The 26689-nt window shown below is 51.0% G+C and overlaps 9 protein-coding genes across 9 annotated transcripts; 5 read left to right on the forward strand and 4 right to left on the reverse strand.

The window, feature by feature from the left end:
* Positions 1 to 422: 422 nt before the first annotated feature.
* N7462_009934 (uncharacterized protein) lies at positions 423 to 1817 on the reverse strand (the record flags this gene model as incomplete). Its single annotated transcript, XM_057081648.1, has 1 exon — positions 423 to 1817. The coding sequence occupies one exon, from the start codon at positions 1815 to 1817 to the stop codon at positions 423 to 425; it is 1395 nt and encodes a 464-aa protein (XP_056928688.1).
* A 1907-nt stretch (positions 1818 to 3724) lies between these two features.
* On the forward strand, positions 3725 to 5571 carry N7462_009935 (serine hydroxymethyltransferase; the record flags this gene model as incomplete). The annotated part of the gene is made up of 5 exons (XM_057081649.1): positions 3725 to 3874; positions 3948 to 4004; positions 4068 to 4161; positions 4227 to 4364; positions 4427 to 5571. The coding sequence occupies 5 exons, from the start codon at positions 3725 to 3727 to the stop codon at positions 5569 to 5571; spliced, it is 1584 nt and encodes a 527-aa protein (XP_056928689.1).
* Positions 5572 to 5970: 399 nt separating this feature from the next.
* N7462_009936 (MOSC domain protein) lies at positions 5971 to 7224 on the forward strand (the record flags this gene model as incomplete). Its single annotated transcript, XM_057081650.1, has 1 exon — positions 5971 to 7224. The coding sequence occupies one exon, from the start codon at positions 5971 to 5973 to the stop codon at positions 7222 to 7224; it is 1254 nt and encodes a 417-aa protein (XP_056928690.1).
* Positions 7225 to 8559: 1335 nt separating this feature from the next.
* N7462_009937 (putative Patatin-like serine hydrolase) lies at positions 8560 to 10671 on the forward strand (the record flags this gene model as incomplete). Its single annotated transcript, XM_057081651.1, has 3 exons — positions 8560 to 8626; positions 8713 to 9289; positions 9348 to 10671. 3 exons carry the CDS (start codon positions 8560 to 8562, stop codon positions 10669 to 10671), a joined length of 1968 nt encoding a protein of 655 aa, XP_056928691.1.
* A 1431-nt stretch (positions 10672 to 12102) lies between these two features.
* On the forward strand, positions 12103 to 14614 carry N7462_009938 (DUF803 domain membrane protein; the record flags this gene model as incomplete). Its single annotated transcript, XM_057081652.1, has 2 exons — positions 12103 to 12846; positions 12914 to 14614. The coding sequence occupies 2 exons, from the start codon at positions 12103 to 12105 to the stop codon at positions 14612 to 14614; spliced, it is 2445 nt and encodes an 814-aa protein (XP_056928692.1).
* A 702-nt stretch (positions 14615 to 15316) lies between these two features.
* Positions 15317 to 16418, reverse strand: N7462_009939 (uncharacterized protein; the record flags this gene model as incomplete). Its single annotated transcript, XM_057081653.1, has 2 exons — positions 15317 to 15428; positions 15556 to 16418. The coding sequence occupies 2 exons, from the start codon at positions 16416 to 16418 to the stop codon at positions 15317 to 15319; spliced, it is 975 nt and encodes a 324-aa protein (XP_056928693.1).
* A 959-nt stretch (positions 16419 to 17377) lies between these two features.
* On the reverse strand, positions 17378 to 19977 carry N7462_009940 (uncharacterized protein; the record flags this gene model as incomplete). Its single annotated transcript, XM_057081654.1, has 10 exons — positions 17378 to 17575; positions 17633 to 17852; positions 17909 to 17997; positions 18053 to 18647; positions 18698 to 18764; positions 18815 to 18844; positions 18897 to 18987; positions 19038 to 19185; positions 19255 to 19493; positions 19669 to 19977. The coding sequence occupies 10 exons, from the start codon at positions 19975 to 19977 to the stop codon at positions 17378 to 17380; spliced, it is 1986 nt and encodes a 661-aa protein (XP_056928694.1).
* A 1409-nt stretch (positions 19978 to 21386) lies between these two features.
* On the forward strand, positions 21387 to 23107 carry N7462_009941 (uncharacterized protein; the record flags this gene model as incomplete). The annotated part of the gene is made up of 6 exons (XM_057081655.1): positions 21387 to 21600; positions 21651 to 21735; positions 21791 to 21978; positions 22032 to 22336; positions 22390 to 22839; positions 22895 to 23107. The coding sequence occupies 6 exons, from the start codon at positions 21387 to 21389 to the stop codon at positions 23105 to 23107; spliced, it is 1455 nt and encodes a 484-aa protein (XP_056928695.1).
* Positions 23108 to 24412: 1305 nt separating this feature from the next.
* On the reverse strand, positions 24413 to 26004 carry N7462_009942 (protein kinase domain-containing protein; the record flags this gene model as incomplete). Its single annotated transcript, XM_057081656.1, has 2 exons — positions 24413 to 24521; positions 24689 to 26004. 2 exons carry the CDS (start codon positions 26002 to 26004, stop codon positions 24413 to 24415), a joined length of 1425 nt encoding a protein of 474 aa, XP_056928696.1.
* Between the last annotated feature and the right edge of the window lie 685 nt (positions 26005 to 26689).

The following is a 26689-nucleotide window of genomic DNA, read 5'->3' on the forward strand; positions in this document are numbered from 1 at the left end:
TCTGAGCACACTGATTTTATCTTCCATAAGCTATCTCAATATTATGTTTTGCGTCCAGTTATCGGGACAGGTCGCTTGAGAGTGCGGGTTTTGTTCGTAGAGCGATGCAAAGAAGTTGCTCCCTTAAGAGGCTCGGCGTCATGAAGGTATGAGCTTTTCTTTGGTTGGGAACTGGGTTCAGGCTATGTTACATTAAGGTTCGGAGTAAATCTAGGCAAAAATATCTTACATTCAAGGAATGAGGAGAGGAATCTGCTAGGAGCTCTACTGGCCTAGAGAGAAGTGCCATCAAGACTGATATTTTCGTAGCCGATCGCTCCAAGAGAGCCACTTCAGACTGATCTTTTGCTCATTGCCTGCTCGTCTATTGGCCACTATCTATGTGTATGGTAGTAAAAAGTATGGGAACGCCAATATAATCCTCAAATGCCTCTGTTTCTCTGAATGCAGATGCTGGCAAGGAATAAACCCCCGAAAACAGTTGCCAGCACCACGAATAACGCCTGCGGAAACCAGCCGATTGTTGAGCTATATAAAGCATTCAAAGAAGCCGGGATAATAATACGCGCAATAGCATGTAAAAAGCTCAAAGCTCCGAGCAGTTGACCAGTGTGGTCACTTGGTACGTGCGCCGTTAAACAAGATGTTAGAAGAGGAAGAGCAGGGGCAGCCGATGCAACAATCAATGACGAGGAAATGAATAATACTTGATGCTGAGAAAGCACAATCGCAAGATACCCAACTCCTTGCAAAAGTAAAAGCAGTTGAATAGCACTTATTTCGCCCACATTAAAGACGCTCGGCGATTTGGGACCGGGTAGGCAGCTCGCCCTGTTCCGAACCATGGTCATCGCGAGTGGGAATATAAGAACTAGGACAAGGATGCTCCACGAGTTTATCAAGGCCATAAACAAGCTCTGGCCTTCAGGCTGCCAGTGGAATAGATAAGCCGGGTATGCCAACTGTAGTTGATATGTTCCCAGCCCGATGCTAAACACGGTGACCTCCAGAACAGCCAAAATTATTATGTTGCGGCGCTGAGGTGCACTCGTTTCCCAAAGGGATTTGAAAGATGGGAGGGCCGCATAAGCTGAGCTTTTAAGCGACTCTGGCTCGCGTGTCAATTGCTCACCATTAAAATCATCGTCTTTATGCGTGCCTGAGGGTCGAGAGCGGGATTCTGGCAAGACACAGAGGAAGACCATGCCGAGCGATAAGTGGGCATATAATCCGATAGCGTAAACAGCCACGAGAGACTTGAATGCCTTGATTAGAATCGCAGAAATGATTGGTCCTACAGCATGAGAGACGGCAAGTGCGGCTTGGAGGTAGCTAAATGGTGACGCTCGGTCTTGCGAGTTGGTGAGATCCACGATGTATGCCTGGGAAGTGGGCAGAGCAATGATGATTGAGCCAGTGAGGCCCTCAATGGCACTACCAACTAAGAGCCAGTGGTAATCTATCGAATCTGGATGCCGCAGCACCAGAAGTATAACACTGTCATAGAGGGCGAGGCCGAAGGCGCTACAAGCAAGGATGGGCTTGCGTCCAAGCGAATCAGATAAAGAGCCCAGAATTGGACATGAGATGGCACTTAGAAAGCCTGCGATGACTTGGCCATATATCAGGAACCTTGCTAAAGCAGATTGGGCATGTTCGTTGCCCAGGCATTGTGAGAGCTCGTCCAGAAGGTCCGGTGGAGAGGAGCCTCTGTTTGAATGAGCTAGGCTGGCCGGAAACTGTTGGTGGCAGATTAAGGCGAGAGTGGCGTTCAGATCAGGAATCGCAAAGAAACTGGTGACGATTACGAAACACATGAAGGTGCCGACAATCCATGAAGGCTGTTGCAAAACACAATTAGTCTGGATTTCGGTAGGAGTCCAGGTCGAAGCCCTACAGAGGGTTGACGAAACCGCGCCCACAGAGATTTTGGTTGCGAACAAGGTATTTCACTCTCTTGGGATTCTTGATCAAGAAGAAGAGGACGTCTCTCTTCTTCTGTCTGTGAACATATCATTCTGTCTACCAGATGCCTGACGATTTTAAGTTGGGGACGTAGTGATGAAGATTGGAATGAACTATCTTATATGAATAAAAAATAGAAAAAGAGATCGAAGCGTGATGCGAAAAAGAGGGAATCTTGCACAAAAATGGACCACATGGACAACGACATGCAGCCGTTAGCCCCGCAAGGCCCATGCTCTTCTGTAACTGCAGATTACACAACCGTAGCCTATCGGGCATGCATCTGTAGCGGTCAGTGGGTTTCCAGCTTGGTGCTTCGTACTCTTCCGTTTCCTATCCCTCTGTAATCTGCAAACACTTGAGTATGCAAATCGAACAGCTTGGAGCGTAAGATCTGCTATTCATCCTGCAGACTCTGTGTCTGGCGCCATTAATAGATACATCGTGGACTTCATTTCGTTTCTTGAGGACCAGTTTCATGTCGGTGGATACCCCCGTGGTTGCATAAGTTCAAGGTCCGAGTCTCGTGCGCTAGCCCATCCTGTGCACTCTCTCGTGTGATCGTCACCTGGTTTTGGCCCTGTTCTTGCCTATGATCCCTGCCGGTCAGGCTCGGCACCGCCAGACTGCATCATTCCAGTGGGAAGGTACAAAGTTTCAGAGTATGACCTGCCTTTTCCTCTTCTGATGTTTTTGTGGTTCTCAGACAGTGCAACCAAGAGTGAGCTCTACATGGTAATCGATCAAGTCCTACACTGAGCTTGGCTTCCCGAGAGAGGGCGGGGAGAGTCACGAGAGTTATTGAGGCAGATAATGTAGAACCACGACATTTGCCTTGGCAGCCGGCAACATTTTGGGACTGCAGCTATTCACGATGGTCATGCGAAATGGCGGTCGACTGATCGGAGTAGCTGCTGGCTCTGGGGGGCCTCGGGGCCACCTCCGACCGGAAGCCGAAGCGGTGATAGGGGAACGCGATAAGCTTGATAAACCTTGACCTAAATCTCGCGTGCTTCACACAAAGCACGAATCTCGAGGATTCCAAGAGCTTGCGAGACAGACAATAAAGCCTAGGAATGAATACAGGAATATATTGTTCAGATATATTGAGTATAAATTAAATTGAATTCTTACTAGCACTATCTCAAATGTCTTGACTGAGGTGCCACGCCCATTGGAGCCAACGGGGCACCGCGACCGTGGAAAGGACAGGATTTGCACCACATTTCACACCATCCGAGAGGAGAGAAAGTGGTGGACTGGATTGTCTAGTTCTGTAGTCCTGAAAACTGTGTGTTCCCTGGTTCAGGAACTCGGAAAACCCTCCAGGTTGATCCATGTCCCATCCAGATCCTCCAAACCTGCCAGCTTGGGCGAAGCTTCAGCTCCAAACCAAACACAACACGTCCAATCAGATGGTAAACTGATCCCTAATATGGATGGTGACTGGGCGCGGGACCTTCTCAGCAGCGCCCGTCCAGCGACAGCCCGGCACGAGGCCAGGCCATCACCGACGAGTGCTGAAACAGATAGAACGCCATCTCTTCATCTTGGATTTAGTTGTGTGAAGAAGAAAAAGACGGAGGCAGAAAATTGTGGGAAGAAAAACGGACGCGCGCGCACGGGCCAGGCGGACCGCCCGAAGCGGGATAGCGTGGTTTCCCGCTTTCCGCGGGCAACGGGGAACGGCGGTTCGGCCTGTTCACGACTATAAAGTCGCCGCTTTCCTATCGAAGTTTGGCAAAGGTCACCCGTCACCATGTCTCTCGCTCGCTGTGGGCGTCTTGCCCGTCTCTCTTTGGGGAGCCTTCGACCGGCTGTGCCCGTGTCTGCTCGCGCTCTCACTGCCGTGCCCCGTGTCCTTCCCGTGCGGGGAGTATCGTCATCGAGCCCCGATGCGCAGCAGAAGGTAAGAAATGACCCGCGGAAGGCCTCAATTGAACTCCAAAAGGCGAAGTTGGCGATTCTAATGGTCCCTGCAGCTTCTCTCATCCTCATTGAAGGATTCCGACCCGACGGTGTACACCATCCTGGAGAAGGTACGTCATGAGATCCGAAGCTCCTGCAGAGCTGTAGAGCACCCTCGCTGAGACCAATCCCAGGAGAAAAACCGCCAGCAGCACTTCATCAACCTCATTCCCTCTGAGAACTTCACCTCTCAGGCTGTTCTCGATGCGCTGGGCAGTGTGATGCAGAGTATGTGACGATACCTCCCTTCCTCGACCTCCTTGATAAGCACCGAGTCCTAACCGCATATCCAGACAAGTACTCCGAGGGATATCCTGGCGCCCGTTACTATGGTGGAAATGAACACATTGATGCTTCTGAGCGCTTGTGTCAGCAACGCGCTCTCGAGACTTTCCGTCTCGACCCGGAGGAGTGGGGAGTGAACGTTCAGCGTATGGTGCCACAGTCTTCGTAACAACACGCAACGTAAGAGAGTGCGCTAACATGGTCCCAGCCCTGTCCGGTTCTCCCGCAAACCTTTATGCCTACTCCGCTCTCCTGAACACCCACGACCGCCTGATGGGTCTTGATCTGCCCCACGGTGGCCATCTTTCCCACGGCTATCAGACTCCGACCAAGAAGATCTCCGCGATTTCCAAATATTTCGAAACCCTGCCGTATCGCCTGGATGAGTCCACTGGTTTGATTGACTACGACGCACTGGAGAAGCAGGCTCAATTGTACCGCCCCAAGCTGATTGTGGCCGGTGCCTCCGCCTACAGCCGTCTGGTTGACTACCCCCGCATGCGCGCAATTGCCGACTCCGTTGGGGCTTACCTCCTGACTGATATGGCCCACATCTCGGGTCTCGTGGCCGCCGATGTTCTCCCATCTCCCTTCCCCTACTCCGATGTGGTGACCACCACCACCCACAAGTCATTGCGAGGTCCTCGTGGTGCCATGATCTTCTACCGCAAGGGTGTTCGTCGCACTGACAAGAAGGGTAACAAGGAGATGTACGACCTAGAGAACCCTATCAACGCCTCTGTCTTCCCCGGCCACCAGGGTGGTCCTCACAACCACACCATCACTGCGCTGGCTGTTGCCCTGAAGCAGGCCCAGTCCAGCGACTTCAAGGAGTACCAGAAGACCGTTCTAGCCAACTGCCAGGCCCTCGCCGAGCGCTTGGGTGAGTCCACCAGCAACGGCGGTCTCGGTTACAACATCGTCTCCGGTGGTACCGACAACCACCTGGTCCTCGTCGATCTGAAGAACCGCGGCGTGGATGGCGCTCGTGTCGAGCGTATTCTCGAGCTGTGCGGCGTTGCTAGCAACAAGAACACTGTCCCTGGCGACAAGTCTGCCCTCAAGCCCGGCGGTCTGCGTCTAGGTACCCCCGCCATGACTTCTCGTGGCTTCCAGCCCGAAGACTTCCGCCGTGTTGCGGATATTGTCGACCGTGCCGTGACTCTGACCCAGAAGCTGGACAAGGCCGCGCGCGAGCAGGCCCAGTCGCGTGGTGCCAAGAACCCCGGTACTCTGAAGGCCTTCTTCGAGTACATTGGTGAGGGCGAGGAGATCTCAGAGATTGTCATGCTGCGACAAGAAGTTGAGGATTGGGTGGGCACCTTTAGCCTGCCGTGGGCGAAGGACCAGTAGACGCATTTCTTTTATCCTAGGGGTTTTCATTTTTCCTTCTCGTTTTATTATGTACATTTCCCAGCCATGGTTCAACACGAAATATGATCAACAAGAATTAACTTCAAAAACAAAATTCCTTCCAATCTTGCTTGTAGAATGTGGAAAGAATAATCGCATTTTTATCCTCAAGATGGCTTTAAAATGCGTCTCAAACTCAATCGCTGACGCGGGGTCGGCACGATAACCGATAACCGATAAGAGTGGAATCGAGACCCATGACACGGACCAAACGCCGTCCTGAATGATCTTCGCCCTTAAAAAGGGTGACGTCGCTGGGCTTGATTTCTTTGCTCCAAACACCGAACTATCGTTCCTACCGTTACCCCACATAGTATTGGCCATGAAGATCAGCCAGGTATGTCCATCTTGAGGACTTCAATCTCACTTCGAGAAGTAGGCGCTAACGTCCGCTTACGCACCCAGCTCTATGTTTACCCCATCAAATCCCTGCGGCCGACGACCGTCACCGAGGGCGAATTAACGCCTCTGGGCTTTCGCTATGACCGCTGCTTCATGCTGCTGAAAGTTGAGCCTGGAGAGAACGGCGCAGAGCCCACGCTGAAGAACATGCATGTCCCGGATTTTCCCGCGATGGCCCTCTTCCAGACAAACATCGAGATATCAGAGAGCAAGGAAGTGAACAGCAAAGTCATCGTGACATACCACCCACCAACACAAGGAGACCTCAATCAGAGTCGGACTCCCCGAGACACCAGACGCCTTGAGATTCCGCTCCACCCTAACGAGAAACAACTTAAGCCGCTCAAAATCACGATGCACCAGAGCCCGACGACAGGGTTCGACATGGGCGCAGAGTACAACGACTGGTTCAGCGAGTGTTTCGGGTACCGGGTGGTGCTGGCCTTCCTAGGGCCCAACACACGAGGCGTGCTCGGCACCCTGGCGCCCGCAAAGCGGAACAAGGAGCGGTGGTGGAGTGTATGGCGCCAAGAGCTCACGCTTCCCGGAAACAAGCTCGTCGACCGATGGATCCAGCTCATCTGTCTGGCCAGCCTTTTCCTCAACGTGGTGGGCTGGAGTCTGCGACGGTTCCAAAGCGGCCTGCCGGGCCCTCAAGCGCTGGGTCTCACATCCGTCGTCCTTGGAGGGCTCTGGGCCGCTGTGAACTGGTACGCGCAGCGCAAGCATGAGGCGCGGATCACGTTCGCAGACTGCGCACCGTATCTGGTCATCTCGGAAACTTCGGTGGACAACGTGTCTGCGCGGCTGGCGGGGGATGAAGAAATGGACCGGACCAAGTTCCGGCCGAATATAGTGGTTTCCGGGGCGGAGAGGGCATTTGAGGAAGACTTTTGGGCGGAGCTAGCCATCGGGACTACGTCAAAGGCGCAGCTACTGTTGACGGCGAATTGCGTACGGTGCCAAAGCCTGAATGTGGACTTTGAGACAGGCAAGATGGGGACTGGCGAGGCGGGAAGCGTGCTGAAGAAGCTGATGAAAGACCGGCGGGTGGACAAGGGGGCACGGTTCAGTCCCGTCTTTGGGCGTTACTCGTTTCTCGGAAAGATGGCAATTGGGCAGAAGATACGGGTCGGTGATGAGGTTGAAGTTGTCGCACGGGCGAAGGAGCATTCAGTTATCGGTGAGTGAATCTGTTTCTTCCTCAATTAGTGGAGCCGACTTTTTCGTGCTGACAATTGCTAGATTGGCCGGGCATTTCGAACTGAATGCCTGTTATGATTTTACGAATGGGTTCATCTATGTGGCGTTTCGCTCCAGTCGAGACATTTCTCTACGAAGATAAAAGTATATCTTGTGATACAAATATATAGCCTGTGTAATTTCGTGCCCTTTCAGAGCAATTGAGCTCCTTTGCAGTATCGTTTCATGGAATAATTCCAAGACTTTTTGGACTATGCAGGCTGGAGGGGACAGCAAACCTCCATCCTGCACCATAGAATGCTAGTGATACAACGGCTGTGAGTCGTTTATAGCGATAAGATCGTTATATTTTCGTAGAGGCCGCGCGATGGATATCACAGCCGCAGAAATGCCATCAATATCCTCACCCGCCACCACTCTGTAACCCTCCTCTCATTTTCCTCGATCAGTAAAATCACTGCAAGTAATGACTGCATTTATTACAGTTTTCTGGGCTAACTGTAGTGGCATATATTTGGAGTATACTTAATTCTAAGTTATTTATGCTGCCCGTCATTTCGCATGAAGCGGAAAACCCACGTGTTTCGGACCGCAGAAGCAGGAATTTTGACGTCTCCATGAGAGCCATTTATTATTATCTCCTTGTCGTTGGCCACTCCAATAAATGACTTAAACTCAAGCGTTGAGTGCACACCTTCCCAACATTCTTCAAACCAGATTTCCTTTTTCCAAGATTTTCTAGACATAAGTACGCAGAGTGCTCAGGGCTGAGGAAAAGGGTCCCTGAGTCACTGCCACAAATTACGTCAGATCTCACTACACCGCCACAGTATCACCTGACTGGCCCGGGATCCATGGAACCATTGGATGTGGGTGCGTTTTCCAAGAATAACTGTTGTTATCATCATTCGCACTGAACGAGCGATCTTCGATTTTTCAACTCCTCGTTTCGCATCGTGCAGCTCCCACCTCCCTGCGAAGCCACAGCCACCTGCGATCGAAAACCCGATCACGTTGTGGCTTGCCTCCAAGCAGGGCCCCCCCTCCAACCGAAGTTACGCCGTTGCCTACTCGAAACCCGCATTATCGGCACCGCACATCGACCGTGTCACACACCCAATCTAGCTTTCCATTCACTTGTCAGTTGTTACACTGAGCGTCACGCCTCTGTTCCCACGCTCTGACCGCACCGGTCAGGCGCCAGTGATCCCGCGATCTCGGTGCATAAGGCGCCGCTGAGCCCCGCCGCGGGTAAGCTGCCGCAGCCCAAAAAAAGGGCGAGGGCGATCTTGTTACCTTCATTCTCCATCTGCCGCGGTTACGATGGACGAAGTTACCCTGCGTCGCAAAGACACCACCAAGGGTCCGCCGCTGCGGATCCTGTCTCTCGGTAAGCCCAACAAAATTCCATCTTTTCCTTCCCATATTCACCCTCAATGCAAGGCATCCGGGCATCGCGCTAACTCGAAGGCATAGATGGAGGCGGTGTTCGCGGCTACTCCATGCTCATCATTCTCCAGGAACTCATGTACCGGACATACGTCGAATGCGAAGGCAAACCCCCGCGGCGCGACCAGATTCCAAAGCCTTGCGACCATTTCGACCTGATTGCCGGCACCGGCACCGGCGGTCTGATCGCAATCATGCTGGGGCGCCTTCGCCTCGACCTTGAGACTTGCAAGGAAGTTTATGTACGGATGACTCGAAAGGTTTTTGAAACGGACAAGACGATCGCGGGTATCCCGTATCGCTCAACGTTGTTCAAGGCCTCCAAGCTGGAAGAGGCCATCAAGGAATGTGTGCGCGAACACACCGTTTTCGAGGCCGAAGGGAACGACCAACCCGGAGGAGATCCGCGCGCATCCATCTCCAGCCTGCCCTATAGCTCAGGACCCATGCCTCAACGCTCTGTCAGCCGTGGCAGTTTCAGCACCTCGGCAATGTCACATCCGCAAAGTCCAACAAGCCAAAGAGGCTCCACCTTTCTCAACGGGTTGCGCTGGGGCAATCCGGAGGCATTGCTCTATGACAACCGAGAGAATCGAACCAAAACGTAAGGCTCTTTCTTGCTGGATCGAATATTTGGAATTGCATGCTAACTCGGCCGCCAGGGCTGTCACTGCTCTCTATAAGGGTACCCAACGCAATGTACCTGCAGTCCTTCTGCGCTCCTACGACTCCCGTCGAGAACCTCCACCGGAATTTGACTGCACCATCTGGCAAGCTGGTCGCGCCACCTCAGCAACCGGACTCGCCTTCAAGCCGATCCAAATTGGCCAGCACAAGTTCATCGATGAGGGCTCCGGCACCTACAACCCTGCACCGCAAATCCTAGAGGAGGCGGTGGTCAACGAGTGGCCTGGTCGGGAGGTTGGTGTGTTTGTGAGTGTTGGAACGGGCAAGCGGCCTTCGGGCACAAACAACCGACAGCATGAATGGTGGGAGGATTTCTTTGGTGATGCGCTGGGCACATTCGCCGAGGCCCGGCGACGACTCATTTCCAAGATTGAAGGCTGTGAAGATATCCACCAGGAGATGCTGCGGGACATCCTAGCTAAGAGAAATGTTTCGAGAGACAACTACTGCCGTTTGAATGTTGAGGTTGGCGTGGGCGAGTTCGGCATGAACGAATGGAATCGACTTGCCGACATCAGCACCAATACTCGACGATACCTGGCGAGGCCCGAGGTGAAGAAGATGATTATGGATTCTGGTGTTCGGTTCGCCAAGATCGATCGCATGAACAAGCGCCTAGCTGCGCATGCCGCTGCTGGAGGGGAGCGGGATGATCTATCTTTCGACTTAGAGCGAGAAGAGATCACCGTCCACTCCCCGATTGAGTCACCGTCTCAGTCTCAGTCTCAGTCTCAGTTCCAATCCTTCTCCCATTCTCTATCTCAGTTCCCATCTCCGCCTAGTACGGCCCCCTACTCCGTACCACCACCTTCCAACCCCATTGCGATCGAGCTTCCTGCGGAGCCCGTCGAGTACTTCTCTCACCCACCCACGCAAGTATCACCACCGGTGCCTACTAGTGTGACGGTGACCGCACCGCCAGCCGATGACTCGCTGCCCGCTCACCCCACGCCGCATGATAGCGTAACGGGTTTCCCTGCCCGCAATTCAAGCGGCGAGGTGGCGACTTCTCGTCGCAGCCACGATTACGGGCGGCCGTCGTCGCAGCAGCAGAGCGGGAGTCCTCCCCGCCGCAGTGCCGACCAGTACTCTGCTTTCAACGGGATGCCACCCCCTATCCCTCCCAAGACGCCCATCCCCTATCCGTCTGCCGACGATGATCGCGTTGCGATGCCGGCGCCGCTGTTCTCGCAGCACCCCATACCTGCCGCTACCGGGAAGGTCCGCCCGCCCTACCCTGTCGACGAGCCGCCGCCCGCTGTGAACCGACAAAGCAAGCCGAGCTACCATCTACGATGATCTCTTCCTCTCGTGTCCTGTTGAACTTCTTTTACTGTTGACTCGCAAGCTTTCTTCCGGGATCTGGGTTTCATATTACTACTGTTTCTTGTTTCTCCTTGGATACCCTACCATCGGGACGGTGCAAATTGGGGAATGGGTCTCTCGAGGAACAGGCTGGTGTCTCGGTGTGTGGCAGTTTCTCTCGCGAGACTTCCTGTTTCTTGAAGACTCTATTTTACATATCCTTTTTTTTGTTTTCTTTTCTTTCTTTTTCTTTCTTCCTTTCTATCTTCGCCCCCGCCTTCTCCTGGGCTGGTGCGGTGGATGTGATGAATGATGACTTTTGACGATCATAAGAGGATTGAACGAGACATCTGGTGTATAGTACAGTAGTAATAAAATGGGTCTCTCGGCTACCATGCAGGGTCCAGCCGCGGCGTCCAATTGATACTTGAATCCGATCTGTTCAGCTACGCCCGATGGACCTGCTGGAACTGTAACTGTAAGAGCGTAGTTGGCCAGCCACAGCGCAGACCCAATGAACCAGGGCACTGTAACGTTGGGCCCAACGGATCGCCGAGTTAATTTTAGCTGCGACACAACCAAGGACTGCAGACTGGCCCGTCCCAGCATCAACGAATTCACTGCTATGAGTCCCGGTTCCCAAGGGTCTACCCTTTCGGGTTTCTGTTCAGAGTAGTTCGGGTTGGTACTTCGAGAAGCATACTATATCTACGGGAGTCCGCCGTACCGATCGCATCTTAGTCCCTTATCGGCCCAAATCGCCAAATCGCTGAATCGCGACCTGCCAGGTACCGCCCGATCGCACGGCGCAACGCCCCACTCTCAAGTCCTTTGCGTGTACCCGCAACCTTCTTCTTCCCCACAGGCCCAGCCTCTTTGTTTCCTCTGCCCCCCTTTTCTATCTGTCTCGATCGTTTGCGCTGCACTTTTTTCTCTCTCTTTCTTCTTCATATCTCTCTTGCATCAAATCCCGTCCCTTTTGACCACATCTATTGGAATTTCCCTCGGTCGCGCCCTCCTCATCCTCGCCTCTGCCGCTGACGTTCCACCCGCTGATCGCTTTGCCCCCGCCTTGATTTCCTCGTTCCAGAAACATTCCGAGATCAGCACTGTCAAAAGTAGCCAAGTCTCGGAGGTCATTTCTTCCTGACAAGATCCAAACTCCTCCTCAAACCTCAACCTGGCTTCCCTCGTGTTGCGACTTGACGACTCTGCTCTCTATTGAGAAACGCACGGTCTAGACGCTGACGAGGCCACGCGGCGCAAAACTGGCCTGACCCAAAGTGTCTCAGGTCTAGACGCCGAGTCCCGTCCTCGGACGACTCCGTCCTTACGACTGAACCTTCTTTCTGGAAACACATTTCCCTTCCTCCCCTCACTGCTGGCCAGTGTGGTTCAACTTATCGCGCGAATTCATCATCCGTCATGGATCCTCATACCGCGACCCTTTTGGCCCGCGCGGACTCCAGTGGCCGCCCGGCCTTCTATAAGGCTGTCGGAATTTCACTAGCCGTCGCCTCGGGAGTGTTCATCGGCATCTCCTTCGTGATCAAGAAGGTCGGACTACTCAAGGCGAACATCAAATACAACGAGGAGGCCGGTGAAGGATACGGATATTTGAAAAATGCTTGGTGGTGGCTAGGAATGACCCTGATGATTATCGGCGAAATCTGCAACTTTGTCGCCTATTGTTTCGTCGATGCGATTCTTGTGACTCCCCTCGGTGCTCTCTCCGTCGTCATCACCACCATCCTGTCGGCCATCTTCCTGAAGGAGCGGCTCAGTTTTGTTGGCAAAGTGGGCTGCTTCTCGTGTATTCTCGGGTCCGTCATCATCGCCATGAATGCGCCCGACCAGTCGTCTGTCGACGATATTCAGGAAATGCAAAAATATGTTCTTTCCCCTGGATTCTTGGTATATGGAGGCATCATCCTCATCGGCGCCGCATTCACCGCGATCTGGGTGGGCCCACGCTATGGCAAGAAGAGCATGTTCCCCTACATCAGCATCTGCAGCTCCGTTGGGGGCTTGAGCGTTGTTGCAACGCAGGGTCTGGGCTCCGCAATTATCGCTCAGATCGATGGCGAGGAACAGTTCAAGCACTGGTTTCTATACGTCCTGTTTGTCTTTGTCGTCTGCACGCTGCTGACAGAGATCATCTTTCTCAACGTATGTCTTCTTCCTTCTCATTTTCTAGGTTGGACTGGTCGATGCTAATCATTATCAAAAAAAACAGAAAGCACTCAACCTTTTCAATGCTGCCCTCGTCACCCCAACTTACTATGTCTTGTTCACCAGTGCCACCATTATCACCTCGGCAATTTTGTTTCGTGGTTTCAAGGCCACCGGTGTTCAAATCGCGACCGTTATCATGGGCTTCCTGCAAATTTGCTCCGGCGTAGTCTTGCTGCAACTTTCCAAGTCTGCCAAGGATGTTCCGGATGCCGCTGTGTTCAAGGGTGATCTTGACCAGCTTCGTGAAGTGGCTACCCAGGAAGGACCCGAGTATGAGCCTAAAGCCGATTCTATTCGGGGTGCTGCTTCCATCATCCGCCGTATTTCAACCGTTCGTCGCACCCAGGAGGCTGATGAAGCCCGTCGCTTCGTCCAGGAGAAACAGGAGGATTACCTCAAGCCACCGAGTGAGAACGAAATAATCGAATGGGACGGTATCCGCCGGCGCAGAACTGTCATCGGTGCAGGACCCACCATGTCTCGCCCGCATACGCCCCGATCTCCTTCGATCAAACAAAACTTGCCGCCTCTGGGTATGTCTCGTTTCCCCGATCATGTCGATGCAGAGGAACACCGTCCAAGCACCAAGCAAAGTGGACACTCCTTTCTCAGTGATTTCCGGTCGCGAACCTCGAGCATGCTTCACCCTGGGCAGTGGCTGCATTTGAATGATCAGGATGAGAAGCAACCCCTGAGCGCGAAGAGTGCGCCTCCGAACATGACCGAAACGGGCAATGGCGAGCCTGTCGACACGGAGTATCACGGTGCTGGACACGCTGGGGTAGAAGCCTCGCTTCGCCCAACTGGCCGAGAACGTAGCGATACGCCTCGGTCTATCTCCTGGGCTGACAAGAAAGAAGAGCCAGACACGCAAACCCTTGATCCCCCGATGCAAACCGCCCGACGCCAATTCTCCTTCAACGGCATGTTCAATCGCAACAAGTCTGACAGTAATCCTTCTTCACCGCAACGCCCTGTCAATTCCCCACGCGGTATTTTGCGTCATACTAGATCTGGAACTGAGGAGGAGCGCCTCGGTCTGGTGCGCGGCGACACACGCGCTGCTCATCCCGAAGAAGAGAGCCTAGGCGAGAAACTGGACCGCTGGTCCAGTGCTGAGTCTGATGCCGGTGAAGTCCACCCTTTGCAACCAGCCCGCCCGCATCATGACTCAGTTTCGAGCATGTCCACCGCAGCGTTCCCGCCGTACGAGGATCAACACGCTTTCTTCACTGGGCAGTCATCCAACGTCTCCAATCCGTACTACCTGCCCCCAACTCGCCAGGTTCCTGCCTCATATGAACGTGGTGATGCCGAACACGAGAGCTGGCAGATGGGCTCTCGCTCCCGTACCCGGACAAATTCCTCATCCCACGGTCGTGCTCCGCCACCAGCTCATTCTTCTTTCTCTACGCACCGCCACCCTAATCCTCTCCCGCCGCTGCCCGACGAGACCACCATGGCAGATGACCCGACCGGAGTGAGGTCTGTCTCATCCGGATCTTCTGACATGGGAGTCACGTCGATTCCTTCATCCGTGGAGGCCCACGACGATGACAACGTCCAGCCTACTTACTTAAGCCGCTCACAAAGCGGATGGCGACGACACATGTCGGAAGTGGGCAGTGATGACGGCGAGACATACCAACAGCGGCGCTCTGCTCGCGGTGGTGGCACAGGTGGCACAGGCGCCTTTCTCTAATTGGGACCCGATTCTTCCAGCAGTGCATCTTGGACGTTTCTCTATGATGACTCTGTAACCGATCTGTGATCGATGGACATCACCCCTCTTACCCCTCTTAGTGTCTTTTATATCTTACAGCCTCGCCGAGGTTCTCCCTGCATATATGACGGCGTATTATACTTTGATTTTTGGGTAGCTGGGATATATTGGGTGTACATCTGTTTCCTTTTCCTGTTTCTACTACTTATCTCTACCTTTGTATGTCTGGGCACAAGCGAGCTTGTGCGTAAGGCACTGTACATATATGGATGTCATGATAGATGACTGATAATGCATTACGATTGAATACTTTCATGATCGACAGTGTCATTGGTGAAGTATGTGGTCTCTTCGCCCTCGGGAAATTTGCAATATGTTTGTATCCATCCCATATACGTGTTTTCTTGGATGCGACTGAAAATGACTTCAGATGGATTGTCTAGTCGTGCAAGGTAAATCGTATAGCATTTTTCTTCGTAATTTAAAATATTCTTGTAGCAATCATCATACCACCGAGTCTCGTGTAAGAGTAGAAAGTGGACAAATTAATGAAGAAACGCCATATATCCATGCTATGCACCTCCTCCTAAACGCCAGGTCTAATGTAATGCAATGTAAACTAAACATAGATGCCAATGCAGCCAATGTCATCAAAGAGAGACCCAAACGACTGGGAGCAATCTACCGACCACCAAACATGCCTGCAACACTCCTTTGTCCCTTTGGCGCGACATGCATAGCCGCGAATCTGGACTCGGCGAGCCTTTTCCCGGCTTTAATACTCTCCAAAACCCTGCAGTAGATTAGAAGTCAGCCTCCCAGACGTTCATCCATCTGCACAAACAATTTTTAACAAAAGAATGATGGGAGAAAAGGATAGATCCTGGCAGATGCTTCTTATCCTAGCAGATGCTTCTTACCAGTCAACACCAACCACTTTAACGCCCTTCCAACCACCCCGCTCAATCTCCTGCTGCAACTTCCGCGCCGCAAGACCGCCACCGGCCCCTTGTCCAATGCCACTAGGCTGACCGATAACAACGTGTGACACCGATCTACGTGCCATGGCAATGGACACCTTTGCGCCGTGCGAGACAAGGAGCTGTTTCAGCTTATGATCCGAAATCTGAGGGAGAGTCGAGCCGTTGACATAGATAGTGGTTCCGGCAAAGAGAGTCGATACAGAAGCAGCTGCAGATTGCGAGTCTGGCTTAGATTTCTCCTGTACAGTATTCGGTGCCATGGCTTTGGCATCGGGCTCTGACGACGACGATGCCGACGACGACACCGCCGAAGTCAGCGAAGCAGCAATGCCAGACTTAAATGCAGAAGCCCTCTCCAACCTATCACCTGTGCTTTTCGCCTTCTTCCCAGTCTGGCCCTCTAAGTCCCCACCGGCCCTCCTTTTCCCAACCCCCATAAAGCACCGAATATCCCGAACGCCCAGCCTCGCCCGCTTCGCCTCCTCCTCCGACACCCAGCGCCACTCTCCGCCCTTCACAACGCGGCCCTCGTCTCTCGTGGGCGACACCAAGCCGCATGTCCCATCGAATGCCTGCGCCGTGCGCACCCCGTCTTCACTATCTTCGTTGCAGTCGCCACCGCGTAACTGGCGCGCCAGCTTGTGCGCGCGGGTGTCGCGCCAGGCGGTAGTGTTCGAGTAGGGGTTCTCGGCACGCTGATGGCCCGTTGAAGCGGAGTTCCAGGGGTCGAATATTTGATGGTTTTGTGGGGTCTGTTTCAACGGCGGTCGTGGGGGAGCAGGAGGGGGAGGAGGAGGCATGGTGAGCGTGAACTGCGGAGATACGTTGCTGGGGAGTATTGCTTGGCGGGTTGAAATGCGCTGCTCTCGGGCGGTTTGGCTTCTGTGCCTTCCTTGGTCGAATGCATAAATTTGTTTCTATATTACGCAGCGACCAGGCTCAGACTGTGTTTTCTTGCTTGGAGGTGTGAACCAGCCATCGATGAGTGACGTTGGCGTGACCGAGGTTTGCGGAACCATGGTTGCGCCGTGTTTAGATTTTACTACTTTGGGATAGGGTTCTGTCTATCACGTGGTATTGAGTGATGGGGACATGCCTTTTTCCCCCAGCTGCTCTATGGTTTATTATATTAGAGGAAATTTTCAAGATAGCTTTGACTATCTCGATTCTTAATTGAGTAGTTGAGTGGTTGTTTTCTTCATTTGATAAGCCCGCGAGCCTAAAATTGAAGTTTGGCCACAGTCCTCAAACAACCAGCGTGAGAGTGAAGATCACTCTGAAATGGTTGGAATTGATGGAAGACATTATATAGCACATAATCGATATCGACTATAGTCGGATCCTGTGCGTTTTGGACATTCGAAAGGCAGAGCCTCTTTTCCGAATCTAGTAGTAGCGAGAAGTCGCATTATGCGTTCTAATACGCAAATACTAGGCTACCACTGGCTTCCACCGGAGAAGGACACCAAGAAGGACGAGCATAGCGCTTGATGATATAAACTAGATAATGCAGTATATAATATCTTTGTACGACAGACACATGTTACAGTATTCATTATTATATGAGCCGATTAGTTGGATCCATGGAGTGGATTTTGCTGTCATTACATTCCTGCTGTGCCTGCCATCCCCAATAGGCTGAGATGACCATATTGCTTGCTGTTTTGCGATGAGTGGTTTTTGCATGCTGTACATGCCTCGGCTTGTCCGAACCAACCGGGCAACCTTGGGCAGACCCCCGTTGATATACATCTTCCAATTACATTAAGCCCCATAGATTTCCCCATCCGCGTGGCTGTTGCGGTTGGACCCTCATAGAAGCTCTCTCCCCAATCTCATTCAGGTAGCGAAAGCTCAGCTTAGCCTCCTCAAAATCTGACAGATCCTTGAGATGCAGTTTGAGACTTCTCCAGCGCAGATATTTGATTCCAAACCAGAGGACAACGAAGCAGGGTGGCTGCCCAGGATAATCAGCATGTCAAACCTAATATTTGGAGATGGACTGAGCACATACGGCAAGATAAGCAGAGAGAAAATCATTGACTAAAAAGCCGTGCCACAGCGCAGCACCATCAGCGATAATGAGGACGAAAAGGCAGCCGAAAAGCGCGAGGTTCATGGTAATCGGCTGACCGTGGGAGCGCCAGGGGTAAAAGTCTTCTGCAGCCTGAGGAAAGCGACGAAGTCGTGCCAAGGAGGGGGAGCTGTTGATTTTGTCACGGTGTTTGTAGAGACTAGTTTAATGTCAACATGGAATATGGGTCCACCGAGCTAGGGAGATTGAGATTACCAGTTATAAAACCGGACGAATGCCCAGCATTCACAAGCCCAAACTATAATGCAGCTCACTGAGCCCATTTGGGAAAGGATCTCAAGTAACTGTTCAACGTGTCAAAAAAAAAAAGAAAATCTCCAAGGAACGGGGTTAACTCACACTGGTAATAGTGGTATTGGGCGAGTTATGCGGCGAAAGGTACAGAAACGGCACCCACAGAAAACAACACGAGAGCAACATCGCCCTGACTGGCACATAGTAACGATTCGTCTTTCCAAAGAATGCCATAGCCTGCAAGTACCACTTGTCATCGCTGTGGATTTTGCGGGTGAGAACAAAAAGCGATCGCGAGGCGACGTATAGGTTTGTGTTTGCCGAAAAGATCACGGTTACAAGGATAATCACTGCGACCAGAGTATCAAGTCCGGGAATCTCCGAGTGCGATGCACTAATGACGAACCCAGAGTTGCTCTTAATCTGGTTGTTATTGGTACGGGTGGCCGGGGATCCGAGGAATGATTCGCGAGGGAGATCAGGATCTTGCCACTGAACGTTGAAGCTAAGCATTATTCCTGCAAAGAAGTAGATAACCCAGATGATAAACGTTGTCCATGTTGCGACGAATCGGACCGATAAGGTAGGCCAAATACTTTTTTTACCCTGTGGACTTTTGCTGTCCAGACGAGCTTCAAGGGCAATGGCGGCTGTGATATCGACACCGATGTAGGCGAAGGCTGCGATAGAGAATGCAATACTGTACAGATTAAGATCCACATGAGTGCATATTTGGGGAAATATACTTACAACAAGGCAGATGCCCAAGAACTACCAATCGCTGGATCATGGGGGAAGATGGTGTCGTATTTGAAATCTGCAATAGATTGAGCGACCTTCATCCTCGCCGGGGGGAATGGAACTTACAATCTGTACCAATATGGCCCTCCTTTCCAGCTATCTAAAGTCAGCTCAGGCTCAATATAGCCCCTTGGGACATATGACTTACCCCCAGCGTTGATCGCAATCATACTACCAATCACCACGCATATGCCAATGATTTTCAGAGAGCCTCCGATTACCTCTGATAATCCATAAATCTGACAATCATTAGCAATACATCTTTAGTGTATGGTAAACTATGTCACACCTGGACTCCAAAGCTGTTGAAGAAGATGATACATAATGGAACTAGGAAAAACATCACTGTCCCCTCAATACTTTTGCCCGGATCCCAAAAATCAAGCACACCGGCCCCCGCCACAATTAGCGCCGCAAAGATGATTGAATAAGTGAACCTAGTATAGCAAAAGGCCAAGCAGTCAGTTCATTTTTCTTCGACGCATATACAATCAAGTAGAAAATACCAATATGCAATGCCGACCGCAATACCCAAGTCCTCGTCGACAAAGGCTCCGACGTATTCCACCAGTGCACCGGGTATTGGCCATAGAGTCAGCATCTCACCGATGCATTGCATCACCGTCCAAGCGAGTAGCCCCATGACGGTGAAGGATATGAGCACGGCACCGGGGCCCCCAAATCGTAAGATCGAACCGCTTCGCACATAGAGTCCAGCTCCGAGAACGCCGCTGAGGGTAATCATCTACGAGCAAAACAAACTCAGTTAGCAACATTCACGTACGACTGGAAGAGACTGGGTAGGTAGCGCTTACGAAAATATGAATGCCTCGCAGTCTCTGACTATGCAAGTTTTGAGATGTACACAGTTAGCCAAGCAGTGATTCAGATAGGGTCGACGTACGTAGCCTTTACCTTACAGAGCGATCTCTCGGGTCCTGCATGGCAGAAGTAGCATCGTTCGAGCTATCTGGTGGCTCGCCAGAGCCATCAATGCCCTCTGGTCCTCGAGGGCGCGAGGATTGGGGCGAGACTGATGGCATAGACGGCGACTGCGGTGTGAGTGGAATTCCAAGCTGTTGCAGCTCAACTGTGTTGCCTCTCGTCGTTCCTGTGCGTGCTGACTCGGAGTCATCTCGAGTCTCATTTAATCCCGCACGAAAGGGAAGCCAATCAAGGTCGCGAAAGATCTCGTATGCATCGACACTACCGTTGTTGTTCAAGGCCATCGTGTCGTAAATTTTGAGGAGATCCTGAACAATGCATCAAACAGCATCATCCTTTCAATGAACAGGGCTCAGATGGACGGAGCCGGGGTCGAAAGATGGGATTCTGGACAGCACGGACAATGCGTCCGCCACAGCCATTCCGCGCTGGGTAAAGTGAGATCAACAGTAAGCTAGCTGAACTAGGCTCTTGATCCATTGGGCCTGTTCGAAATCCCCTGTCCGCCGCGTAGAGCTAATAATACCCAGCTATCTGAACCGATAGCCAGCGAATGGTCCATTGGCCCGCCATGGCCTTTCCTGCAGCATTGCGATCCGGGTGACTGCAGCCACGTCGGTTCCCCTCTCAGCTCACTGAGATGATTGGACAACCCTACAGGTGCAGAGCCTCCTATTTCCTGCCTCGTTGCCTTTGGAAGTAGGCTGCAACCAGTATAGAGCGAGTCAAGAATCCCCCGCTTTTTTATCGTCTTTCAAATCCCTCGACGCTTCCTACCAAATAATCTATAGAACAACTATCTACTCTATACTTATACAATAGCAATACTTTCACCACGGCATACGGCTAGCTAAATATAAATGTCAAGCATCAAACGTGCCTGGAGCTCTTTCTCAGTCTTGTCGTCTTCGCCTCCATCAAATTCGACCCCTATGCGCCGACAGGAGGCTCCAGGGAAGTATCTGACAATCGCGAAGCTGCAGGCGTTTCTGGAGACCAAGTTTCCCAGCCATCCTGGAAGAAACTTCCATTTTCAAGTAAGCTCGCGGCAGAATAGTATGTGGATCCCTGTTTGATCACTGACTTTCGGTTGTGGTGCTGCAGATTCATGAAGATGTATTGTCTTTCGACGCCCCATCAGAAGTAACTGAGGTAAGCCTTTCCCATATGTGAATGAAGAATGAACAGAAAGGCAGGAAGGCTAATAATTCAATGAAAGGCTGAACTTCAGTAAGTTTGAACAAGCCCGAAACAAGCCTGATGCAGTGCGACCGAGTGGCTGAGGCTTTGAGTGGCAGTGTGGACTTTTGCTTACCTTTGGCACGTAGAAAAATCAGACACGAGGTCATGAAGGAGATTATGGCGGCAAAAAGGAAACCAAATGATGGGAAGGGGCTCGAGCATCCTACAGGGGGATGATCCCCAATGCGACCAATGACTTGAGGCGGATGGAAATTACCACGCACGAAAGCTCGTATTTGCCATTGCTGCGGCCCGTCGGGGCAACAGCGTGCAGCCTTGGCTGTTTAGGGGTGTATTGTAAGCCCCCCGAGGCTGATTTCAATGTATTGACCCGGTTTGGTGTCCTGAAAAAATCTCCCTATATGTCCTATAAATTGTGGCTGTTGGAAAAATCGTGCCGGGTGTGGTAATCAAGTTCCAAGCCTTTCCTATTCTTATCACCATTCCAAATATGGGGCTTGAGAGCATGAGAGTGGGAGCGACATACGCGCCTACAACCAAAATTCTCGAAAACAACTATGCGCCAGACTTGGATCCCCTAGAACTGTACTCTCTCGTCCCATTTCCGGAAGACTACTGGACGCGAGCAGAGACCCGGCATTGCTTTACCACAGAGCAGGAAAATGTTCAGGTGACTTTGTCGGACGTGAAACTGGGGAGTGGTGGTATTTATTCATTGCTCTTGATCGGTTTCCTTTTGTTGATGTCTAGATAGTGGAAGTACACATTTTGAAGTCATTGGCCGAATTGCGCGCCTGGAACACCGATTCTGGCAAGACAGAAAGCGAACTGAGAGTCATGTATGTAACTGGAATCATTTATTATATGAAATTGGCGTGTCTAACGTTGCTCCAGTTCTGTTGATCAGATATACTCCTGGAGTTCACTAAACGTGTCTCGCCAGATCTTCCAAGAGATCATTGATATTGCCGGGGCCTCATCAGAAATCCTCGAATATCCTCTCGCCTTCTGCGAGAAGAGTGTTGGGGTGGAAGAGGCCTTTAGTAGTGCGCCTATTTTCAAATTTAATGGTCGTACCATCGGTAGGCCGGTCGCATGCAATCCCCAATCATGCATCAACTGACGGAATGAATAGAAGTCGTTTACGTATTGAAGTACCCTGTTTGCAGGTCTGTTGAAGGTGGAATGGACCCTTGGGCCATTCGCCAGACAGCAGTGTATCAAAAGTATGAAACAGACACCAATCGGTCCACATGGATCTTCCTCAATCCTACCTTGGACTGTGTCTTTCAAGAACGCCTCACGAGACTCTTGCGGAACCCATCCCTGGTGCAAGCCTTCAAAATCCAGCCGCTTCTTATTCACAACATCCTCTTTGGGACATTCTTTCCCCTGTGGCGAGATTACCTAGCCCACCATGAGCGCAAAATTCTCACTATTGTACGTTGTATGTCGCAGAAATTACAACGGCATTCTGGGCTAACATTTCGCAGGCCAACACAAATATGGCCCAGCGCCTAGAAGAGGAGCTGCGACTGAACCATGAGACACTAAACACCGTCCGTCATACAGAGGCTCGCTGTCTATCTCTGGTACCCATCTTTAGATCACTCCAACAGAGCTTCCAGGCATTGCATTATTTTAATGACGCCTTAGCGGAGAGCAACATCACGCAGCAGTCAGATGCTTATTCAATGAAGCAGCTACTCCGCAACTACACCAGTATGGTGGATGCGTACAGCCAGCAAGCAGAGTTTCTGAAGTCTCGGACCGCATGTCTCGCAGTCTCCATCACAGATACCCTCTCTTTCAAAGACTCTTTCACGGCAAAAAGCCAGAGCCAATATATGCTCGATTTGACACTTTCTACTGTCGACGACTCCACAACCGTGCGCGTTATCACGATTGTCACGCTGATCTATCTTCCTCCCACATTCATGGCAGTAAGTAGTCCAGGTACTTTAAAGATAAGACGTGTAACTAAGATTGGTGGAATAGACCCTCTTGGGAATGAATTCCTTTTTCGAGATGGACCCCAATAATCACAACTTGGTTGTGTCCCCACGATTCTGGATATACTTTGTGGTATCTGTACCATTGACAGCAGCCACGTTGTTATACTGGTGGTTTTTCAAGAGCAGTAAACAGCGCGCAAAGTCAAGAAACAAGGAGGATATTATGGAAAAAGGCTCGCTGTATGATTCGACATGATGTTCATTATGTTCCTTTTTTAGATGGCACTTGCTATTCTTAACAAAATTTCGAAACAAGTTACAGATGCGTTCACTCAGGAACTGTCACGTCACATCAAAATTATGGACAACGCCATCTGTCGTGGCCAGTAATACCTCAACTTGCCCCCTCTCCTTTTTTCGCATGACAAGACTAGCTTGACCCTTCCGCGTTGGAGAGCTTTCAATCGTTCCTCTTGGGGTCAGATGGGCAACCGAAACGTCTTCAATATGTACAGGCGAGACGGCTAAAGTAAAAATTTGTTGGCGATCGGGCTTGAGAAAGATTAGTGTTTGGTTGTCATTGCTGTGATGTATATGGACCATCTTCTTGTTCAACCCTCGGCTCTTCCATTTTTTTTGGGACAAATCAGCGTTAATAAGATACTGCTCTTGCGACAGTATAAACAACCGAAGATTCCCGTCGAGCACAAAAACTGTGCACGCTGTAAAGTGCGGAGCAGCTGCGGCAGCCGAGCCCTAATTAGTGGTAAGCATTTTGTATCATCAGGATACATGCATCACGCTCACCTTATATGGAATAGTCATTTCTAAGTATGGCCTGTCTTGGTATAGAGTGGCGCCTTGGGTTTTCCATGCCTTGACACAAAAACTGATCGTCTTTTTTTGGGTCACCATGACCAGAAATTGGTCATCACTGGTGAAGCCAAAGAATCGAATATCTGCAGCCGATCCAATTGCAGGTCCCAACTGATTCGCAGCAGATCCTGTGGTTATGGATTCCAATGAAGGGGCAGAGGCTGCAGAGTTTGACCTGCTGGATATAAAATAGGGATCCTCTCTGTGTCTATCTGTTAGCACACGATTTGCACAGTGTCTTAACCTGGAAACTTACCTATCACCCAGACGCATCAAGTCTTCGGTTTTACAAAGATATCTCGAGCATTCCAACTCGGTCCCATTGGGTTCCTGGGTCATAATGAAGGCGACTAACGCACCATCCGTCGATAGGGCAACCATCTTTATGGAACCCAAACTGGGAATGGATATAAGATCTGGCTGTTTATTGGTGGAGCCTCCCATGAAAGAATAAATACAGCACTGTACCGGTACCATTAGTGATGAGAGATCAGATTGCAGAAGGAGTAAGCATACATTAAAACAATTCCCCTCCAGCCCATTACAAATGTAGTTATTGCTGACCGAAACACAGTTTACAGATCCAGGAATTTGCACGACCACTGGCCGTTGCATATGTGGTAATTCCTGAATCCGATTATGACTGGAGTTGTAAGATACCAGGATGTTGCCTTCTGGCGAGAATCTACTTCCCCGAAATGCAGGCGGTGGGTTGGGCCTGGAGGTTGAACTTGGCCGAGAAATCCACCGAGTCAATCTGGAAAATGGGCGATTGGTCGAGCGACTGTCTTGAACTATTAAAGGGGACTCAAAGTGGCTGTTGGCAGTCCATATTTCCCTCAATCGGGCTTCAATTTCCCTCGCTTCCAGTCGTTGTCTCCTTCGAGGCAGTAAAACTTTGTCCAGCAGAAAATCAAAGGATTCGCATATCACGTTTGAACATGGATCTTCAGGGGCATACTCTTTCAAGTAATCAAACCATCTAGTTACGGCAGGCGAAATATGTGGCCTAGCCGGATCGGTGTAAAAAGTGTCGCCATTGGGCTCTCTACCTCGTCGCTCCTTGAAATTTTCGATCCCAGGGCAACCCTGCATCATAAAGGTAAGAACTAAGCTGAATATGCAGCCAAATGACCACACATCACTCAAAGCGCTGACCTTCTCACCAGTGACTGCGCACTCAGGGGCTAAGTACGTCCCTGGAACTCCTGTCGCCATAGTGGAGTCGCCATTACTCTGCAAGGTTGCGTTGACCCTAACTGAGGAAAGACCAAAGTCGGCAATTTTCCAAACTTCATTTGGCGTGCTCCTATCATAGACCAGAATATTCTTGGGTTTCAAATCCAAATGATAGCACGACATATTGGTCAGACCATGGTGAAGGAACGCCAACGCTCCCGCTAAGGCAACTCCTCGATGATATATAGCCTTCTTCTCGTCTATGTCGCGGGGGACTGGGGTATGCTCAAAGTAATAGCTCAAATCACAAGACGCCAATGGGAAGAATAGGCTGTAGGTAGCTTCCTGTTGTAAAATGGCGAGAAGGGGTACTAGATGGTCGTGCTTCTGGGGTTGCTTCATAATCTCCCTCAACACTTCTAGCTCTTTCTTAAATGCCGTCTGAATTTGAAAGTCCTTCCGTGCTAGTAGCACTGTATCTCGATTTTCGCTGTCTCCGTTCGCTGAAAGCATATGGCGTCTTTCGATTTTGACTTTCCACACCTGTCCAAAGCCCCCCGATCCGATATTTTCCTGTGTCAGGTATGGGAGAGGACGCAGGATCTGCTCATTATCCGAGCATTTCACCTCCTTTTTGTCCTGCAGTACTATCGCACAGAATTGCAACTGCGTGACGAAGAAGGCACCTCCCTTACCCGGAAATAGGCATTCGGCACGAGCCCGAGAAATGGGCAATTCAGAATCACTCAACACTAGGGTCTCCCACATGCGGTTATTCCTTTGTAAAATCAAAGAGAGAAATTGGTTGAAAACCAATGTGTCATTCTGCGCCCTGTCCATAAGCAAAATTGCCAGGACGTTCGAGAGACTCGTCCGGATCTGATCAACAACGCTCACCAGAAGCGTTTCATCTGCAGCAAGCGCCTCGCTCACATTTTGTAGAAGCCGTTCTAAATCTCGCCTGTGGTTTCGGAAGACCTCTTGTGCGGTCCCATACGGGAAAAAGCGCTGTCCTCGATAATTTTCTGAGAATTGATCGCCGAGGCGATCCTTGAACCGCTCGCAGAGCCTCTCTATCGGTAATCGTTCTCTCTGCATAGGAGTGACAGTGGTAGAGGTGGATCGGATCGCGAGACGAATATAACGCGACTGAGAGGTGGCGGGGAAGTTTTCATTGGTAGGTTCTTGGATTGGATTACAGAAGAAGCACGTCTCGGACCTGGTAAACAAAGCGAGCGAAGATGATCAGCAATTTGCGAACGAAGGCGGGGCTGCCCGCCGGAGGACGCAATAGAAAAGCGCGGATTATATCATATGTACTGGCCGGCTCACAGGCTGTTAAGAATAGCTGATAAGAAACGTTTAGACACGAGACGTGCACCGCAGACAGAGATCCCCAGCCCTAGGAAAAGGAGAGATGTCGAGGTGAGCGCTTGGGAAGGTAGAGTTTCAGGTTCAGGGGTGACGAGGTGCCAAATAGGGTTGTATTTAATGACCAAATAAGCGACAGACAAATACTGAGGCTATAGTGGAAATTCTCCTGCTTGATGTCGGGGACTTGGCGTTAGTAGCTGATATGTAAAGACTAAGATTCAGATACACTTTCAATTGTGTGAAGATGGTTGATGGAATCTCGACGATTAAGCATAGAATAGTGGAGCATTCTTTGCGGTCAAATGTCCTAGGTTTTGCAATACGAGAAATATAATGGGGTCGGCAGAAAGCCACGGGTACTCCCACTATTACCCTCGGACGACCCTCGGACGACCCTCAGGTCCTATAA

The sequence above is a fragment of the Penicillium macrosclerotiorum genome (assembly GCF_028827735.1).
Source record: "Penicillium macrosclerotiorum strain IBT 26536 chromosome Unknown utg000010l_segment0_segment0, whole genome shotgun sequence".
Classification (NCBI taxonomy): domain Eukaryota; kingdom Fungi; phylum Ascomycota; class Eurotiomycetes; order Eurotiales; family Aspergillaceae; genus Penicillium; species Penicillium macrosclerotiorum.